General features: G+C 28.2%; 1 protein-coding gene across 3 annotated transcripts in view; it reads left to right on the plus strand.

The window, feature by feature from the left end:
* The first annotated feature begins 586 nt into the window (after positions 1–586).
* Positions 587–17,407, plus strand: part of Art3 (arginine methyltransferase 3) — a 36,646-nt gene continuing 19,825 nt past the window's right edge. For all 3 annotated transcript variants that reach the window (XR_012755136.1, XM_075356212.1, XM_075356213.1), the window contains exons 1-6: positions 587–693; positions 3,098–3,317; positions 4,400–4,568; positions 6,954–7,120; positions 13,680–13,889; positions 14,662–14,840. Coding sequence is in view for 2 of the 3 variants with exons in the window: in XM_075356212.1 (XP_075212327.1) it covers positions 671–693; positions 3,098–3,317; positions 4,400–4,568; positions 6,954–7,120; positions 13,680–13,889; positions 14,662–14,840 (968 nt within the window). In the remaining variant the exon portion in view is untranslated. The remainder of the gene's footprint in view (positions 694–3,097; positions 3,318–4,399; positions 4,569–6,953; positions 7,121–13,679; positions 13,890–14,661; positions 14,841–17,407) is intronic.

Here is a 17,407-nt window from a genome sequence, read left to right on the forward strand (position 1 = left end):
AATTTGAAATTTTATACAAATACACAAGTGCTACCAATCGATATAATTTTCTATATTTACTATAAATCTAGAATTTAAAAACAATTTTAATTTAATTTTAGTGTAGGCAAAATAAACTGAAATAAAAACATTGGCTAGTTTTTTTTTTTGTTTTTTTTTTTTTTTTTATAAAAAAAAGCTAGTGGTAGGTGATTTTTTGTATAATCACATCAAGAAAGACAGGTGTGCTTCTTGATTTTTATTAATGTACATATATATACCTTTTTATTCTTGTCAACAATTTCTCATTAATGGATGTTCTTTTTTAAATTAGATTTTTCTCTTACTACATTATGTTGATTCTGTTGGTCAACAATTTACTTTCTGCATCAACGTAATATCAGTCCTTTGAGCCTTAAAACACAGCTCGACTAAAGCTTACAATGATCATCGAAATTCTACCATTAATCAGGGACACTGATTAAATGAAAAAATGTATTTTGATAAATTGTATGGAATTTATTTTTAGAGAAATTTTCAATTTCATTAAATCTTCACTTTGTTCTTTATAATGTTTAAATTTTAAAAATATTTTGTTGGCAAAAACAACTGATAGTTGGCACTCATGGCGATCACTTCATCATCTGTGCATTGTTTGTAGTGAGTGAAGTGTTTTGTTTGGAACAAGGCAATGGATGATATTGATAGTTCAAGGTATGGCATAAAAGTCATGTTTCTTTAAGCAGTAGAAAATCTAAATTTAATTAGTTTAATTTGAATCAATGTAATAGCTGTTTGTTTTTTCGTGTTAAATTGTTGAAACACGTATTTCTAACCTCTTATTTTTGTCACGTGGGTTTTATTATTTGTAACAATACTAAAATTAGTTAGGTAGATGGGACGTTTCTTAGTAATTAAAGGATTTTATCACGAACGAATAGATGAAGGGCGTATTAGAAGAGACTGAGGAGTGTGTTGAGTTCTGTTCTTGTTATTGAATTCTCGTTCAAGACTTACGTATACCGGATTCAATCTTCATTGTCCATTGTGACCAAATGAGGTTTACAGTTTTATTAAATAGTAAAGTTGCCGTGTAAATACTTTACAACAATAAAATAATTTTTTACTAAATCATTAAATAACCAGGGTTTATTCTTATTGCGTTACAATTTTTTAAAGTTATTTACTGTTCTTTCTATTTAACGTTTTCTTTTATTTATCACAATTTGTATGCAGTTTGGGTGTGTGTAAATGAAGTAAATTTGATTGCAGTATTATTGTTATATATTACCACTGTCCAAATCCCCCCCAATTATAATTTGTATTACTATAAAAAAGACGTTATTAAATGAATGAGATATAACAATTTTATTATAAACTTGGTTAATTTTAATTATTGATCCTGGCCGTGTTGTAATTGTTCAATACTTTGTTATTCATATGAAAATACATAATATTTTGTTTATTGTATTCCAGTTTTTAATTCACCAGTATATTTTCTGTATTACTACCAGTAGTAGTTCCTTTCTTAGTTTGTTTACGTGGTACTTTTCTTGGTACTTTGTTCATTCTTATTTCATATTATAATTTTGTTATGAATTATTTATTTTTATTTATAGGTTTACAAATACCAAACTTACATCTACTTCTGTTTGTAAAATATGTGAATTTTGTCAAATACTATTTTGTGCAGTTGACAGTTTGTAGACTACAATGTTCAAACCCACCCCACTGGGTTGGTCCAGTGGTGAACGCGTCTTCCCAAATCAGCTGATTTAGAAGTCGAGAGTTCCAGTGTTCAAGTCCTAGTAAAGCCAGTTATTTTTTCACGGATTTGAATACTAGATCGTGGATACCGGTGTTCTTTGGTGGTTGGGTTTCAATTAACCACACATCTCAGGAATGGTCGAACTGAGAATGTACAAGACTGCACTTCATTTACACTCATACATATCATCCTCATTCATCCTCTGAAGAATTATCTAAACGGTAGTTACCGGAGGCTAAACAGGAAAAAGAAAGAAAGACTACAATGTTTACATAACATTTAATAACGACAAACATTAAATGAGATGACATAGTTTACTATCACAGATTTTCTGTCCATTATTAATGTAATAAGCTGCATCATGAAATGAGTATCTCCTGGTTTAAGTCTATAAGTTCTGATTGATAATTTATGGTAATAAATTAATTTACTTTTGATAATCGATTTTGCTTGTAGTTAATTTTTGTTAAGTTATAGTTTTAATCTACATAACTATATTTATATTTTTATTCATTAGTTACAGTAGACATATTCCCAATTTCAGTCAAGTAAAATATATTAATATGTTGCATCTATTTTTTATTTACATGATTAACTTTCCTTTTTTTGCTTTTATGCATGTTCCTTACATTGCATTAGCTTTACTGTAAGATTGCTTAAAATCTTATGTGAATATCATTTTAGTAAGTAAATACTTTAATGTATTACATTGATTTTTGTCTTACTAATCTTTTATTACATTGAATATGAAGTTTTGTGTTTGGAAAAAATTGTTCATAACAGAAAATTTATTCTTTAGAAAATCCTTTTACTCATCTACACCTTAAGACAGTGATTCCCAAATTTGTGTGTCGTGGCGTACAAAAAAGGGGCGCTGTGAAATATTGTAAAAGCGTCATAATTAATTGAACAAAGACATTTACAATTATTAATTTAGTGTTAAAGTAAAAAAATAATGAAGATATATGAGTTTTATTTATTTTATCTCTTACTTACAGTAGTTGTACTTTTACTTAGGGTAGGGCATCATGGAAAACTTGTAATTGAAAAAGGGTGCTGCAACTCGGAAAGGGTGCCATGAAATCACTACGTTTATAAGATATTAATTGCTCTACAATTAAAAGAAGTTACTATATTTGATATGCTGTTATATTTTCCCCAAGAAAAATAAGTTCTTAATCTATTGTGCCAATTTTAGTTTCCTTTTCTTAATGAATTTTATTTTAGGAATGCATAGAAAAAATTCATTAAGAAAAGGAAATTTTTATTAATTTTAGTTTATTGTGGGTTCTTTAATTAACTTTATTTTTATCTTTATCTCTATTAGTATTATGTCTTTTGCTTTTCTAGTGGATGTTGTGGTGATGATAGTGATGATACTGGGAGTAGTAATGGAAGTAGCGATAGCAGTGGTTGGGATGAAATTATGACAGATGATCCAATGGTCGATGGATCGGCATTTAATGTTAGCAGTGTGTCATGTCTTTTCTGTCCACAGATATTCAGATCTGTTGAAGATGCAATTAAACATTGTTCTGTTGATCATCAGTTTGACCTAGTGAATCTTAAGGTGATTTTTCTTATTTAATTAAAACTAATTAAGGGGAAACTTAAGTACCTCAGTAAAACATAGTATATAATAATATAGTAACTATTTTATTAATTTTTTTCAATAACCTTTTAGCAAGAAGTTTGTAGGTGCTATTTTAGATTGTAGTCTGATGTATTGTGGTATTGACATTTGTAATATAGATTACTATTACACATTTCTTTAATTAAATTTGAATATCTTTAAAACTAATAACATACAGTGAAACTTTGATAACTAGAAGTTGAGGAATGCAGAATTACAAATTGTAAGTTAGCCAAAAATTTATTTTAGCAAGTTGTAAGTAATGCAGCAAGTTCAAGAATTCAGAATTGTAATTGTCCCCTCATTTATGCGGAGATTTTTCTCAGGAAAAATTCTGTGTAAACTGCTAAAACATATAAATAGTACTTTAAAAAAAAAATCAACAATTTTCACTTTGAAGAAAATTTATTGCACTCCCATTTTTTCCATATTTAGACATAAACTGTATTTAATTTCTTTATTTAAAACCATCTAAAAACATTAACTGTTACCTTAAACAAAATTTTTATCCCGATTCAGAAATTAATTCCTCTGTTAACTGTAATTAAAGTTCCACATTGGAATATTTATGTCTCATACTTTTATAAATCATTTTTAACACATAGTGATCAATTTTAGGATTTTTTAATACCTCGTTTGTTTTGATTTAGTTGTTTACTTCAGAGTACAATTTTAAACACTTGCCTTTATTCTTTACTGATCCATCCATGTTTCATACCAAAATGATGTCTGTTTTTGTTTATGTGACCAGCAGTTGAAGTTTTCCAGGTGTGCAGTACAGTTGAAGGTTGCTGTTTGTACAGTACAGTAGTGTAGTCATACTGCTTTGTATGTTAGAAACAGTACAATAAACAAACATTCTAATTCCTTACATAACTAGAAAACTTAAGGGAGTATACACAGGATACATTGAAGGTAATGAAAAATTATGCAGTAGAAAAGATTAATATTGTTGTTGCTAGTGGTTCATTAGAATAATTTCCTGAGTTTGTATACATTTAAAATTTTATTTTTTTTAGACAAAACTTAATATGGACTGTTACTCATATATAAAAATGATTAATTATATAAGAAGTATTAAACCAGATCCAGGAGTGTTGACTGAAAGTGTAATTGCTAATAACCAATTATGGCAAGATGATAAATATTTAAAACCTGTTTTGTACGATGATCCATGGCTTCTTTTTGGTAAGTATCTTTTTTTTATTTTTTTTTTAACTTGTAAAAATTTAGTTAGAGAGTTGTAAATATTAGTGAGGTTTTTTTAACCATAGGGCAAATAAGCTGGTGCTTGAAACCTTCTGCAGAAAAAGTCGATAAATTTCTGAAGAAGATACCTTATGAAAATATCCAGTCATTTTGGATATATTTAGTTACATCAAATTAATACAAAACATAATCATCTTGACACAAAATTATGAAATACATATTGTAGTTACCATTATTATCACATTAAACTAAAAAAAAGGTTTATTACACTGCAATACTCTGCATCATACTTATAAAAATAAGTCTATTAAAGAAATTATTTTTTTTTTTATTAAAGAAATTTAACCTTGGGATGGACCTTAGCCTTATTTTTTATTTAATGAAACTGCTTAGAATGTACTTAAGTACAAAAATCTGTTAAACTTAAATCTTTGGTGCATAAAGCCAACAAAAACAAGTGTTTTTAAAAAAAAAATCATCTTTGTCATTCATCAGACATCTTTTAGATCAAGTGAGACAGTGGTTCTTGTATGTATGTATAGTTAATTAACTTATTCAGCCACTCCACAAAGTACAGAATTAAAGAACATTCTTACCTTACTTTTTTTCTTCATTATAGCGCATTTGGACCATAAGCCCATCTTTAGTAATGTTTTTTTATTTTTTTACATTTACACATTAGAATACATATGATTTGTTAAAATTTATAGAACAAATATTTGTAGACAATAATTTTTTTTTAATTAAATTTTTAAAAAAAGTAATATATTCTATAAATTTTAACATATCATATGTAATTCTAAAAATTCTAATGTGTAAATATAAAAAAAGAAAAATTTAAAAAACATTACTGAAGATGGGCTTATGCCCAAAAGCGCTTTAATGAAAAAAAAAAGTAAGGTAAGAATGTTCTTTAATTCTGTACTTTGTGGAGTGGCTGAATAAGTTAATTAGCTAGAATTTACATACAGAGGAAATGTGGACTACAAAAAATTTTATTTAAATAAATTAATATATATATATATATATATATATATATATATATATATATATATTTATACATTTTGGAATTCAACAGAGTGAACATTTTGTGCAAAGTAACTATAACAGATTTTATTGAAAATTTTCTTAATGAAAAACTTACACTCATCCTCTTATATGGAGTTGAACTCCATATGCTCAAAAGACATTGTACTACATTTATATATTGTTGACGAAGCGTAAGTCCCTCAGTACTCCTCAGAGGCCATTAGTAGTTATATAAGCCTGCTATAGCAATAGCTGCAATACAATATCAGCAATATTTAAATAAGATCTGGTTCTACATCAAGCAGCCTAATATAAGGAGTATCACCAAATATATAAACCTAAAACAACACAATACAATCATCAAACACAGTAACAGAACCTGTTGGTGGTTATTTTCTGTTGTTTTACATTATTTGGCACACTGGTCAGGATGTATATATCACTGGTCACTATATACATTTATATATTTATATATATATATATATATATATATAATTTTTTTTTTTTGTTGTGATGGTCCTTATTAGGCTGCTTGATGTAGTACCAGATCTTATTTAAAATCATTCTTGAAAAAACACCCAGTTATTCATATGCTGAGCAATTTTTAGTGTTTCCATTTTAGTGCTCCAGGTTCTAGGTTTACATCCAGTTAAAACATAATAAGTATTTATGAAATCTAAACATTCTTGTTTCAAACCTGCCTCAGCCAATGTAGCATGATGTGAGACAAGAGCAATATTATAATGTAATCGGACTTAATTCTTATTGTAAAGCTATACGTGTGCATATTTATTTACTCTATAGGTATATGCCCATAAATATTTTATTATGAGTTGGCTGCATCTTTCCTTCTTTCATGATTAATGAAATTATCTGTATCTGTATGATTTTGTTTATTCATATAACATTAATATCATAATATTTTTTCCTTATTATTCATGCATTGTTTTTTCTCACAAAATATTGCATCTCGTGAACTTGTAAGCTCTCAATTGCCCAGAGACAATTCTATCTACAATATATATAATACTGACACATAATTCATTAAAAAGCATTTGGAAGAATATGTGAATTATATTGTTATTTATTTGAAAAATTTTAAGTAGTTAACTTAAACATAATGTGATATTTTTCATTAGTTTCTATGTATCAAAGCTTCACATAAAAAAAAATTAATGTATTCTAATGTATGAGACTCTTGATTATGTATTTTTTAGATCTGCAGGGTAAATAATCATGTATTAAAAATAATACTTTTAAAAATTGTAGTATATAAAATTATGTTGAATAATCTATTTTTCCTGTTATAAGTGTATTTTTAAATTTATTTTACAGATTTTGATGATATGGAAGAAATGGAATTTGGAAATGGTAGCAGTACAGCTCAGATGTCATATAGTGGTAGTTGTGGTCATCATGTTAATGCTGAAAATGGGCGTGTTACTCTATCTGAAACTCATTTTTCTGAGCTACAGAAAAAAATACAAGAGTTATATGCTCAGGTCTAATTTTGTGTTTGTGCATCTGCATGTTGGAACATATGCATGTGCTTGCATAAGTTGTAGTATTATGTAGTTTACAGTATAGAAAAGATAGGCACAATTCACCTTTACATCAGTAAAAATAAAATTTTTAATTACTGGTTTAGTATTAGTTACCATCATCACTAAATTACATGTTCTGGGTTTTACTACAGAAACCATGAAAATATTTGTTATGAAATTATTTGTATCATTGGATTTGAATTACTATGTTAGAGATATTCTTTGTTGGAATTAACTTCGTAGTACTACCTCAAACATATTCTACCTAGATTAAATTAACAGGCTATAGTTAGGATGATGTGCTGTTTAAGTTTCAATAAAAATATTATTTCTGCCCTTTTTCTTTCTCTCTATTGTCTATATTTTTGTATTCTCCAGTAAATTTCAGTATTTTTTTTGTTTGTTACTAAATTTATTTTAACTTTTGAGAACATTTTCATTGTATGTATTTTTCAGAATAAAATTTAGATATTTTTTATTCAACAGATTAACATTTGTTTGTGATGAAATTCAATTTAAATCAGAGTTGAGTTTCTGATATTTTAATTTCTGAAAAAAGTACATTTCATTGACTGTACAGTGTAGTTTCATAATTAAAAAAATATATATTTGTTTTATAAAAAATATAATTAATGCATATTGTACATGTTTTCAGGCTATTCATCATACCTCTTTCTAATCTCCAACATTTCTCTTCTGTAATTAATCATTAGAATAAATATTTTATTATGAGTTGGCTGCATCTTTCCTTCTTTCATGATTAGTGAAATATGTGTATCTGTTTGATTTTGTTTATTCATATAACATTAATATCATAATATTTTTTCCTTAGTATTCATGCATTGTTTTTTCTCTCAAAATATTGCATCTCGTGAACTTATAAGCTTTCAATTGCCCAGAGACAATTCTATCTACAAGTATATTCTACAAGTATATTTCTAACCAGATCTTTATCTAGTATCTAACCAGATCTTTATCTAGTATCTAGCCAGATACTAGATAAAGAACTGGTTAGATCCAAGAAAATGCCTTTGCAATTTATTTTTATTAGGAGGCCTAGCCTTACTCAATAAATTCTTTAGTCAGTTGGTGTATGCAGTTAGAAAAAAGCAAGAATCCACTGGTAGAGTCTCTCTACCTGAGCGAGCTACCAAACAGAAACATGGCTCTCTCAGTTCCTCAACATAAAGGACCCAACAGGATAAATCCTACATCCACAAAATTAATAAGAAAGGAGAGATCAAAAATAAGAAAAAGTGGTTTGTTGTGAGAAAGGACAATTTGCTCATTATAATAGATATTATATATTAGATATTATTATATTAGATTCTATTATAATAGATATTATTATATATTAGTTTTTCATCTTGCTCAGAACCTACATTTCCTTAGTCTTGCTGGCAAATGTTCTTAAACCGTAGACTTCAAACACTTTGTACTCATTTAATTTATTATTGCAGTTTTTATTTTTTTTATCTTTGGTAACTATAAGAATTATCAAAAAAATGGAATTTATGCTCCTGACTTCTCAATTACACAACCCATAATCTATTAGTTTTTTACATGTATACTTTATTAGTATATTTATTAAAATAAACAGACTGCAAAAGAGACTACATGGGGAGACAAGGGGAGTATAATAGTCTGCAGCTGGAGTTGAGTCTCCTGAAAAAAAATAAAAAAGTGGTGTTCTCAAAAACAAATGCTCAATGGTTTTCCCCATTCTATGCCATAATAACTGAAATATTATGGCTTCATTTGCTTAATGACACACCTCCCTTCCATCCAGTTTTAACTATGGAAGATCATTCTGCTAGACCTTCCATAAATAAAAAATAAATACCAAAAAAATAATTGAACATACCATAAATTTGGGGATTATTCTGATGAATAACAAAAACGTTCCTTATCGTATAATTTTTTAAAATATATATGGTAGATTTAAAATGTAAAAAAAAAACCTGTTTTTCCACCAAATTTTTCTGTTATGTGTAGAATATCATGAAAAATAAGGATGATACAGTTTTGCGACCTGTTTATTCTCTTTTCAGGTCAAAAAACTTAGGAAACCATCAAATTTTTACCCCTTATTTTAATGCCTTAAAACTTTCAGTATGACCTCATTTCACCAGGGAAACTGAAATCCAGGTGAAATATTTGCTAGCTGTAACTCAATAACAAAGCATTTTCGGATGTATGTTTGTATATTCCTTATTTCAAGCTGTAGAATCAGTTGCAAAATTATTTCCCTTTTCTCCTGAATCATCCTGTTGAATTTATTAAAGGTCAAAGATAATAGGATTCGGAACAGTTATCCATAGAATTTTAGCAAATTGTATTTGCATGAACATTTCAGATTTTTTTCATATTACCACCACCAAAATCTGCTAACGAGAAGATAAAATCCATATTTTCATTTTTCTATTTCCCATTTTAAGGTATTCAAAATTTCAGTACACCTTATTTTTACATATTGCATTTGTTTTGAAAATTAATTATAACCTATTATCTCTTTTGTCTTCCAGTCTTATAAAAATTACTGTATAAGTGTATTTATCTCCAGAGCTACTTAGGCCAATACCATAGATAAATGCAAATACTTATTACATATTATTAATTTTAAACATCCAAACTTAATTGCAGCTTTTTTATGTTTTTCTATACAGTCTAAATTTTGAGAAGATTTGCTCCTACAAATATGTACAAAGCTGCTTATTTTACGTAATGGGTGGTTCATATTCTGGATCACCTTGCAGATTATCTTAATTTTATTCTGAGGATTGTAACTAAATTTTGAAGTGACAGCTAACTGCTGCAAATTTTTATTTATCAGAAAGCATTTTTGAAAATTTAATACTGATTTCACAAAAAAAAAATGTAATGTTTTTAACATGTTTTCTCAATAACTCTGTAAAAAAATATGACTATATTTAAACAAATGTTTTTTTATGATAAATACAGATATGACTATTTTTTATGTATAGTAAAATCTCCCCAAAATGGAATCTGACAGGACTTGAGTAAGAATTCTGTTTTGAAGAGGTTTCCATCTTGCAGATTTAAAAGTCGAGCTAATTTATTGTGAGGTCCTGTGCTATGAATTATACAAATGTAAAATAAAGTTAGACAATGATAAACATTTGGAATAATCCAGAAATTATACTACTGCATATAGAGAACATTAACAACAAATTTTGAAAAATTGTTCAGTTACCTAAAAGAGGATTTTTTTATTTTTAAAAGTTAGTACCTAGCCTAAAACATAACATGATCTAATGCTAATTCTAAAATAAAATCATTTTCTAAAATAATTAAAGTATAGTTTTTTTTCAATAACATCCTCGGAACGTTCGTGTGCAATAATGATACACTTCAGTAATACAAGTAAATAGAAAAAATTCACTTAGCCTAAAACACAACATGATGAAATACCAATTCTAAAATAAAATCATTTTCTAAAATAGTCAGGTACAGTTTTCTGTTTCAATAATATACTCTTGGAACCACTCTTGAACGTTTTCAATAATATTTCTAGCAGTTAACATATTCTGTCACAAATCATCGCTGTTTATAGGAATCAAATTCTTCCAGCCGTGCGATTATACTCAATTCTTCAACAAAGCTGTTAATTTTGTTTACTGTGTTCTCTTCATGTCCTTCTTCTTCTTCTGAACTTTTGTTAATCTTGCTAGTTGCAGACAAAATAATTTCATCTACAGTCAGAAATCCTTCTTCAGTGACCAAATCACTATCAATACCCAAATAGTCTTCAGCATGGACTGATGTTTGACTACTTTCTTGCAACAGAAATTCAACTTGACGCATTATTGTTGTATTGTGCAAAGTACATGTATCAAAAACATAATCATTTCAGTTTCCATGCAGAAACAGCTTCTTTAAATGCATTTTTAACACAGTTATTTGTAATTTATAATCTGTAATCAGTAATTTTGTGCATCAATTCTTGAGCAGATGAGCATGAATCCATATTGGCAACTAGCGACTGCAGAATATGTTTCCAATAATAATCTTTCTGTTTTTAATAATTCCCTGATCCATTGGTTGAGTTACACTAGTTGTTTTTGGAGGAAAGAACACAAGTTTTACGTTAGAATAATTTCCATGAGGGTGACACGACGAAGTGTCTAAAAACAGTAGAATATTTCTATTTTCAGTAAACATTTTTTTCATTTAAATTATATAGCCATTTTTCCATATTATTTATCATGTTTCCATATATTTTTTATTTGCATTCCAGTCCAGTGGTAATTTGACAGTTTAGAAACGACTAGGCTTCAGAGATTTACCTATCACCAGTAGTTTTAAGTAATGTGCTATCTGCAAAACCGCACACAAAAACAGTCAGTCTTTCTTTGGATTGTTTGCCTCTCCAGTACACTTTTCATTTTTGAAATACAGTGTTTTGTTCAGTAAAGCTCAAAAAATAAACCAGCTTCTCGCAATTACCAACATTTTTTGATTCGTAACCTGCGGTTATTTCTTTAATTTTATTTTTCCAGTCAAAAACTATTTCTTGTGTCTACATCTTTAGCCTCGTTTAAAATTTGATTTTAAGAAATAGAATGCCTTACACAGAATTTTTCTAGCCATCCATTAGAAGGGCTAAATGTGGTAATTCCTAACTTAGCTGCAATTTCTTTTGCCTGTTGTTGCAGGATAGGCCCTGAAATAGGAAGATTTTTTGATCTTGCATGTGTGAACCACTTAAATAAAATTGAATCTATTTCTTCATTTTTACTCTTAATCTGCCATATACAATTAGCATTCCTTTCACCCTTCAACCATTCTTTCTTGATTTTATCATATTTTTTAAAATGTAAATTTGTGTTTTTCCACAACTAAACTTTTCACTAAGTTCTTTAACGTTCATTTTAGAAATTAAATTAATAACCTCTGTTTTGTTCTTTAAACATAGTTTTTTTTTGGCATAATTACGAGCAATTCTAAAGAAGAAAAGCACATGTAATTAAAACTAAAATAAGTTACAGTTTCTCAAGTGCTGAATTAAAAATAAAGACACTTGTGTACTGCATTTAAACTCTCAACAGATAACAAACAGAACTGAAACTATAACAATTTACTTCTACAGCAAAATGAAAACTATACTGTTGCTTACCATGGTGTTCAAGGCACTAAATAAAATTATTCTCAGAACTGTACATGGATTGTTCTCATAAGCTGCCGCCTGCTATCAAATTTTATTAATGACCGTCAGCGTACATGCTGGAAGTTTAGAGCCAAGAATGTGACTGCATATAATTAGATAAACAACAGTTACAGTACTGTATTATAATAATAATCTACCGGATTTATAATTTGCAAATTGTGGGAATGTACAATCTTTTTTTTTTAATTTCCTTTCCGTCTTAAGGGAAAAGATTAATACGCAAAATTGAAAGTAAAAACTATGTTTCCTTTCTGTTTCTGTATTGCGAAGTTTTAAAAGTATATAAGGACTTCGGAAACCGTATGTTTTGATGAGGTTTTTGTTTTATAGAGATTTCACTATATTTAATTTTAGGTCTTCTCTCTAAAAATGTATTAATATTTTTAATTTGTGAGGTAACACTAATTTGTGAAGTATTTTAACAATCTTAATCTGCAATTATTCGTGTTGGCCAATACACATTTGCTTATTTTATGATATAATATAAAAATATTACCAAAAAAAAATGAATATATACATACACACACAAAGTCAAAATGAATAACTGTAAATCTAGTACCAAACAGTCTATACAAACATAAGATGTTTCCTACATTTTCAAATACTGTTTAAACAGAAAACTCACAATTTTACCAACTTCTCCTTACTAGACTAGAATGACAAAAAATTACTATTTCAGAATATTGTCTGATGCTACTCACAGCCACACATTACTGATACAACATGAAAGAATTCTTTCTGCATCCAGTATACTGCTTGTTCAAACACACATTGAGGCATGAGTTGAATTTACTGTTGTGAACTTTGTTATTTCTCTATGGTCTCCCTTTTGAAATATGGGTAGTTCAAAAATTGCAATTTTGAAAAAATTTGAAATCCCTATACCTTTTGAAGGAAGAGGAAAAGTATTTTTTCTGATAAAATTTTAAGAATAGTTATTTAATTGGGAAAAAGATTGTGGATCTTAAACCTCCCTTCATTAGAAAGAGGTCTAAAAAATCAGCATTTTTAAAAAGATTTACTTTAATATGGAAAAATTTTATAAAAACAGAATAGGAACAAATTTCAAATTGTTTATAATTGTTTACATCTATAAAATTTGTTTCCTTCTGTAGATGGAAAATTTGTGATAATAAAAATTTTGTAAATATGTATTCTTCTGTTTTATATAGATTTTGATCATAAGGACATGAAAAAGAAAAACTTGTGATAGTTATGAAACAATTCAAAATTTGATATTTTCTTTAGGATGACCTGGAATGAATAGGATTGTTTATTATAAATATTGTGTTTCTCACTTATTTTAATTGCCACTGGTTTTTATTTCAGGTCCGTGTCAAAGAATCTTTGTTGAAGGATGCAGAAGATGCAATTTGCAGAATGAGACAAACTTTAAATAATGTTATCACATCTGAAAATAAGAGTGATACAAATAAGTTGAATTCAGTTCCACGTTGTGTTAGCTCAGTTGATGTAAAAGATGATCATTGTTATTTTAATAGTTATTCACATTTTGGTATACATCATGAAATGCTATCGGTTAGTTAATTTTTTTTATTTTGGAATTATATAGTAAAAGTAGATTTTTAGTTTTCCGTGTTGAATGTTATAATAATTAAAAATTATTAAATATTTTAAAATGAAGATTCCTAAAATCAGAATTAACTTATAAAATTTAGTTTTTTGCAAATTGTTTTTTGTCTTCTGTTTTATCTTTATAGATATTATTTATATATTTTTTATCTTTGAATTTATAGCATTTCCACCACCTTTAAACACTTCTGTTAATCCACCATTAACACAGAAAAGAAATCCAAAAGAATTTTATTGATGCCAGTGGTAAATTTATTTTATTAAGTTGTCAGTTGGCACAATATTTGAAATACTTCGTTAAGCTTCATCTGCAGATGTCTCAGCTGCTGAAGATAATCCTAACACTTTAGTTAAAGTAAGATTAAGGAAATTAAATACTGTAATTTAATTTCAGTAAATCTTCAAATCTGCCCAACAATATGGCTATGTGAAGCTCAATTTATGCCTGCCCAATTGACAGCCTTAGTCCAGAAATCAGTTAGGTCATTTGGAGTTGCATGTGTGAGATTATTTTTATGCATCAGTTAATATTTAAACATGCCTGTATGTAAATAGAAATGATTATTTCATGAAATTTATTAATTATTTTATTGCGTTCAGATTCTGTATTGTTATTTTATGAACTGTTTTTTCTGTGTTAAGAATCTACATTGTTAACACATTAAAGTCTTTTTTAAATATATTTGTTTTATGTGCCTTTGTCTTCTCTTTATTCAAGGATAAAGTGCGCACAAATAGTTACAGAGATGCAATTAGTCAGTGTGTAACTGGTAAAAATGTGATGGATCTGGGGTGTGGTACTGGTATCTTATCAATGTTTGCTGCTACTGCAGGCGCTAATAAAATTATAGCTATTGACCAGTCTGATATTGTTTATCAGGCGATTGATATCATAAGGTATGAATCTTTTCCTTTTGTAGTAAGTATTTTTAAATTAATCCTAGAATTGCTACCCTAGAAAAAATTATGTGATAGTTTTCAACCAAAGTAAAAATTACTTCTTCATGCTAAATAACTTTGGTTTCTTAGAAATATGTGAAATACTGAAAAAATAAGGTTCCATTAATTATAATAAATATACTTTTAAATGAACAGCAAATTTTTATTGCATGAAAATATACAAAATTAAAAAAAAAATAGGTAGAAGAATATACCATTTGGTAAATTTAACATTTTCATAATTTTTTTTTTAATAGCATTGATACAATACATTTTATTTTTTTTTAATTAAAATCACGCAGAAAACAATACTTTCAAGGCAGGTTGTTCATTAACATTATCAGTTTTGTTGTGGAATATTTAAAAACTGTTCTATTTCATTTTTTGGTTCCCAGTCATAGATTTCTGTAACCTAATGTTAGATAGAATCTGCTGTTTGATTTTGAGTATGTGCTGCATTCTTATAAGTAATTTACTTCCTGATTTTATAGCATTTTAAAATAAATAAACTACTATTAATTATTGAAGTTGATCACATAATATCATAAAATATGTATAATTTTTCCTTCTGCACACATGAAATTTATAAGTATCATTATACAATTATACACAACTTGTAATATGTGGTTTCTATCTATTTTCATTCGCTAATTCTTCTGAACACATAAAAGAAACTAGTAGCGCATATTTTATCTTTTTCTTATCATATGATGTCAGCATTAAATTAATATTACACACTAAAAAACTACTTTTAAAATTTATAAGTGCTTTAAAATATGAATATCCTTAAGGTCTAAGCCAGTTGGTGCTAAAATAAAACATTCTTCTACAATATTTTTAATTGTCTATCATGGTCACCACGTAGGCATTGAGCAGAGCCCTTCAAAATCCCCATTTATGCATATTTAACAGCGCTTCTTCCCTGGCTCCATCTTATTCTGTTTAGGCAGCACCAAAGTTTTCTTAAGAGGTCCATTCCAGAAACCTCTTTGGTCAGGTCTGCTTTCAGCCATGAGTTTTTGTTTCTTGATTAACTTCCCAGGGTGTTTCCATTTTTCTCTTATAATAATAGTTTCCTTGAAGGTTTTCTTGATTTCAATCTTCTAGGAGCAGCATTTGCAATTTCTTTACTGATTAATAAATACGTGTTATTAAATTTCTGTATTTCTAATAAAGGCAAATTCATGGAAGATTTTTGGTGAGGTGATGTTTGTCAGTACTGGTAGCCAAAGTAGAGGAGTAGTTCTTTGTGTTTCTGTAATTATTTTCAACACCTTATTTAATCGGACATATATTTTACAAAAGTGTGAGCTGTTACACCAAAATGAAGATTAGTATTCTGCTACTGAGAAAACCAATGCCCGTGTAGGTATTTGAAATATTTTCATTTTAGCAGCTGGTACTAGCTAGTCACCTTATTAAGTTAATTCTGATTTTTAATTTCAGGGCTAGTTGATTAGATGCTTATTAACACGTTAGGATATGATCAGGTGTAACTACTAAGTAGCTTGATGTTTTATTATTTCTTTAAAAATTCATCTTCAAATGTGACTTTCACATCTTCATTGCCTTTATGATCATTTAAATGAAATGTTGCTACCTCTTATTTGGGACGTAATTGTGGTAATTGCTCTTCAGTTGTAGGTCCTCCTCAAGTGAAGCTGCTCAATCTCATGGGTGCACACTTTGGCTTTGGCTTTGGTTGGTAGTGATGTCAACAGCATACTGAAATTTTTTGCCTTTGTCGTCAAAGGATGATGTAAATATGTCATCATGGATGTAAATATTGAATAATAACAGTGATAAAATTGATCCTGTGATAGATCATGATTCAGTCTCTTCTATCTTTGATCATTATTGTATTAATCGCCTACCATTCCATTCACCAGTTTATAATCTTAGGGCATTGTATAGTTTTTGTGAGTTTTATTTTGATTATTAATCCCTCTTTCCAGATTGTATAATAAGCTGAAGATAAGGTCCAAGAAGGCTGGTACTGACTTCTTCCTTTCAAAACTGTTTTCAATAGACTGGGTAAGTGCTGCAACTAGTCACTAAAAGTAGTGCTATTGGACAGTAATCTTCTGGCTTATCACCTTCCTTCCTTCCCTGGTTTCAATATCACAATAAATTTAGCTTTCTTAAACTCTTTTGGTATCTGGTTAGTGCCCAGGATGTGGTTAAAGAGGCTCCTAATAGTCAAAGCTCCTGGACCTAGATTCTTAAGGAATTCTGGGTACATTGCATTGAAATCTGTTGCATTACAATTTTTAGTCTGCTTGATCACTTTTAATTTCTGATATGGATATTGATTGTCTTGGAGTATTCTGAAAAAGGCAACATAAATTTTATTTGTTGACCAAGTTGCTTCCTTACTTATATGTGCATCTCTTTATCTTTTCGTCTTGTAAAAAACTTATAAGAAACCATTTTTTTAAATCTTCTATCAGTTGGAATCTGAAGTATTGGCTTGATTTTTTTTTCTAGGAATTATTTATTCAAGAATTTATATTTTACTTTTGTGA

The sequence above is a fragment of the Lycorma delicatula genome, chromosome 2, assembly GCF_047948215.1.
Source record: "Lycorma delicatula isolate Av1 chromosome 2, ASM4794821v1, whole genome shotgun sequence".
Classification (NCBI taxonomy): domain Eukaryota; kingdom Metazoa; phylum Arthropoda; class Insecta; order Hemiptera; family Fulgoridae; genus Lycorma; species Lycorma delicatula.